Here is a 992-nt window from a genome sequence, read left to right on the forward strand (position 1 = left end):
ATCTGGGTCCCCTCCCAAAGGAGGCCCGAGCCAGGCGTCCGGGAGCTGCTGGCCCTGCAGGACGCCCCTCCCTCCCTGGGGGGTGCTGGACCCTCTCCACACCCGGGCTTTGCCGGGAAACGCTGGGCTGCCTGCGCACCCCGCTTCCATCGGGGACCCAGGGCAGGAGCCAACAGGCCATGCCACGGACGGGAAACCCCACCGGCCTCCAGGGTCACTGCTTATGGGACTGACCCGCAGACCTGGGAGTCCCATTCAGTGTGGGCCACCATGGGGGGGGGGCGCGGGGGTCCCAGTGGCTTCTGAGCTGACCCCTGTCCCCCTTCAGGGTGACCAAGGCTGTCGCTCACCCACACTGTCTGCCCCGCAGAGCCCAGCGCGGGGGAGGCCTGGGGGGCCCCCATCACCCAGGAGAGCAGCCTCCAGCGTCTGGGGCATGACGGAGCCCCCTTCTCCAGGTGAGTCCCACAGCAGCCCGGGGGCTCTGGGCACGAGGGGACGGGCTGGGGGGTTGGGGGGGCAATCAAGTCTGAGGACAGAAATCGCAGCCGAGGGGCAGCCCCAGGGCCCCGGCACAGACAGGACCAAAGCCCCCCAGTTCCCGGGAGGGCGCCCCAGCTGGTGCCCGCTGTGCGGCCCCTGGCCCTCTGTGGGCACCCCACTCCTGACCGCTCTGGCAAATGCGGAAATGGAGCCAAGGAGAGGGGACCCGCCCCGGGAGGCCCCAGTGGTGGCTGGGGTTTGGGGGTGCTCCCTGGGGCCTGAGGGACACTCCACGGTGGCCGAGTGTCCTGAACAAAGGGGTGCTGACTTGACCCCCTGCAGAGGCTGAAGCTCCGGGACACGGGGGGCCCAGCGTGACCTCGCGGGAATAAAGGGTCCCCGGGCCTCCGGGGTCATGTGAGCGCCCTCGGCTTAGCTAGGGGGCTGGCCTCCGGTCAGGGCCCCCACCCCCACCCCCCCCCGCTCAGCCTGGTGGGGGGTGTGGCCGT

The 992-nt window shown here is 71.2% G+C and overlaps 1 protein-coding gene across 1 annotated transcript in view; it reads left to right on the plus strand.

The window, feature by feature from the left end:
* Window positions 1-333: 333 nt before the first annotated feature.
* EGFL7 (EGF like domain multiple 7) overlaps window positions 334-992 on the plus strand; it is a gene marked incomplete at its 5' end in the record, with an annotated part of 4,468 nt that continues 3,809 nt past the window's right edge. The window contains one exon of the mRNA XM_015572361.1: window positions 334-458. Coding sequence (XP_015427847.1) covers window positions 334-458 — 125 coding nt within the window. The remainder of the gene's footprint in view (window positions 459-992) is intronic.

The sequence above is a fragment of the Myotis davidii genome, unplaced genomic scaffold, assembly GCF_000327345.1.
Source record: "Myotis davidii unplaced genomic scaffold, ASM32734v1 scaffold609, whole genome shotgun sequence".
Classification (NCBI taxonomy): Eukaryota; Metazoa; Chordata; class Mammalia; order Chiroptera; family Vespertilionidae; genus Myotis; species Myotis davidii.